The 2,500-nt window shown below is 44.2% G+C and overlaps 1 protein-coding gene across 4 annotated transcripts in view; it reads right to left on the reverse strand.

Annotated features, from left to right (window-relative positions):
• raph1a (Ras association (RalGDS/AF-6) and pleckstrin homology domains 1a) overlaps positions 1-2,500 on the reverse strand; it is a 58,350-nt gene that overhangs the window by 8,650 nt on the left and 47,200 nt on the right. For all 4 annotated transcript variants that reach the window (XM_034885365.1, XM_034885364.1, XM_034885367.1 and 1 more), the window contains one exon: positions 854-931. In XM_034885365.1, the coding sequence (XP_034741256.1) occupies positions 854-931 (78 nt within the window). The remainder of the gene's footprint in view (positions 1-853; positions 932-2,500) is intronic.

The raw sequence follows: 2,500 nt of genomic DNA on the forward strand, positions 1-2,500 counted from the left end.
TTGGCTGCTTAGAAATTAAGTGTTAACGAGCAGTTGGACAGGTGTACCTAATAAAGTGGCCGGTGAGTGTATGTTGTGGCTAAAATGCATCACATCTCATCACGCATGCGATATTTAAACTAAATCCCTTTGACTAATTCAGAGAAAAAGAAAATCCAGATTGTTAGATGATGAACATGCATTTGCCATTGCCATGGCAGCAGTTATGCTCAACTAGTTTTGCTTTTAAAGAAAGTTAATTCATCTAATATACAGTATGATATATAGTATAATATATGATGATTTAGGTGCCACTGTTGCGGTCGCCCTGGTCTGCACCCTGCTACACCTTACTACGCTCTACAGTGCCCTGCTACACCCTGCAACGCCTGTAATGAGGTTTTTATGTAATTATCTCTTAAATGATGTTGCTTCATGTATGTGTTTGTGTGTGAGAGTCAGGGTGAGGACAGGGAGATTGAGACGATACAGACAACACGACTTAACAGAGACAGGTAGCTGGTGTTACATCTCTGTGTAAAATAAATCCAAGTTGTTAATCCCGTGTGTCTCTCTCTATCTCTCTATCTCTCTCTCGCACTCTCTCACTCTCTCACTCTCTCACTCTCTCTGGGATTTATTTTGCAATGGTCATTATGCTGAGTGCTGTGTGTGTGCTGACCCCAGCTGTTATTGACCAGAGCTTTATATGTGTAGTAACACTGACCTGACCCAGAAAACTGAGTCTGCTGGACACGTGCCAGATCTAGGCAGGCACATGCACACAGATACTGAAATCACACACACAAATATCCACAACGCATATTTCTGCAGCACCTTTCTTTCTCCTGTGTGTTAACCAAACCAGACTCACCTTTTTAACCTGGGCCTCCTTGATCTTTTCCAGGGCGACTCGTATATTCTCTGCCTTCAGCTTGGCAGCCTGCTCCTCCTGAACACACACACACACACACACACATACAGAAATTATACAACACACATTATACAACAGTAAAAGCGTAACTTAACAGCACTCGCAATCCGTATTAAGGACACACATGCACCACTCTCACCTACCTGATTCCTCCAACAGGAAGTCATTGTTTATTCTTAGTTGAACAACCAGCACTTCTGTGTCTGCTTAGAATCAAACGACTGCAAAATCTGATTCTTAAAAAAAGTACTGAAAATCCGTTTTTATCTGCAGAATTTGGACAAAATATGAGTATATTCCCAGGCTTGTCAACTGATTGTGCACATTGCACCCATCTCATTAGGCCTCTTCCAGATGGAAATTTATAAAGCTAACGAGTGAAGGAAGAGCTAAATTAATCTGACGTGAAAGCAGAGATTATTCCCCCAAAAACAGCAGCACCCGGTTAGTCCCAAAGAGACAGAGGCGCACTGCCAATAGAGCCCAAAGTATGAGGAATCATCAGACATGTCTGCTTCTCCTCCTCTTCATAATCGTCATCTCATCCATTACTGTGACGACAGCGGAGTGTGATTAGATTAATGCTCGGACGCTACATGATGGTAGATAGTCCTTGTCTCTCTAAAGGATTATCCAAATATCCCAAACACACACATACAGACACTCAAACTGGAGGAATTGCCGGTGTTTTTCTTCTGCCACAGCAGCCGACAAACTAGCCGGATGGAGAAGTGAGAAAGTGGAGAAAAAAAAGTCCAGTCTGTTTTCATCTGACAACTCCGCAGCGAGATGCTCTGATCTGCAATCAAAGCTTTGGGTTTGATTCTGCACAAACAACCGGCTCGTCAACCTTCAACAGAGCGATGGAGCCAAGATAATCAGCTGTGAGGGGAAATAAAGGAGGCGGGGGAGAAGGATGGATGGTGGATGGAGGAGCAGCAGTGTGTAAAGCCAGAACGCCTTAAATCCAGCAGAGCAGAGAGTGCAGGCGCTAACACAAGATCTGGAGGCAAAAACAGGAGTAGAAATAAAATAGAAACACTAGTAGAAAAAGCAAAAGAACGGGAGAATATAAAGTAGAAATACTGACTGACTCGGTATCTGACTGGCTGTTTACACTGACTGAGCTGCAGGTTGACTAATCCAGTTCTCCACTGATTACGGATCGCCTGGTTAGGGATGCCGCTGTCTGACTGATTGACAGACAAGCTGACTGACTCTTACCTAGACTACCTTCTACATTAAATCAAAGTGAGAGATGCTCCTGTCACATCCTTCCTGGCCGAGCGAGACAGAGGGAATGAGAGGAAGAGAGAGGGATGTAAAGATGGACGGTGTTGGGGGAGGGGCGTTTTTTTTTTTTTGCTGTGCCAACTTCCACGCAGAGGCACTGATCTCTTTATCTCAAGCTCCTATTGCCCCCTCCTCGCAGTCTCTCTCCATCCAAGCCACACAGGCGTCTCGTCTTTCCACTTCTCTCCCCTGATTTGTTTTTCCCTCTCGTCTCACTCTCAAACTCATTCGTAGTCTCTCTCTTGGTTTGAAGTCAATTTTAAGTGGAATCTTTCCAGCCACTTCACATGAGTG

Source organism: Etheostoma cragini, chromosome 11, assembly GCF_013103735.1.
Source record: "Etheostoma cragini isolate CJK2018 chromosome 11, CSU_Ecrag_1.0, whole genome shotgun sequence".
In the NCBI taxonomy this organism is placed as follows: Eukaryota; Metazoa; Chordata; class Actinopteri; order Perciformes; family Percidae; genus Etheostoma; species Etheostoma cragini.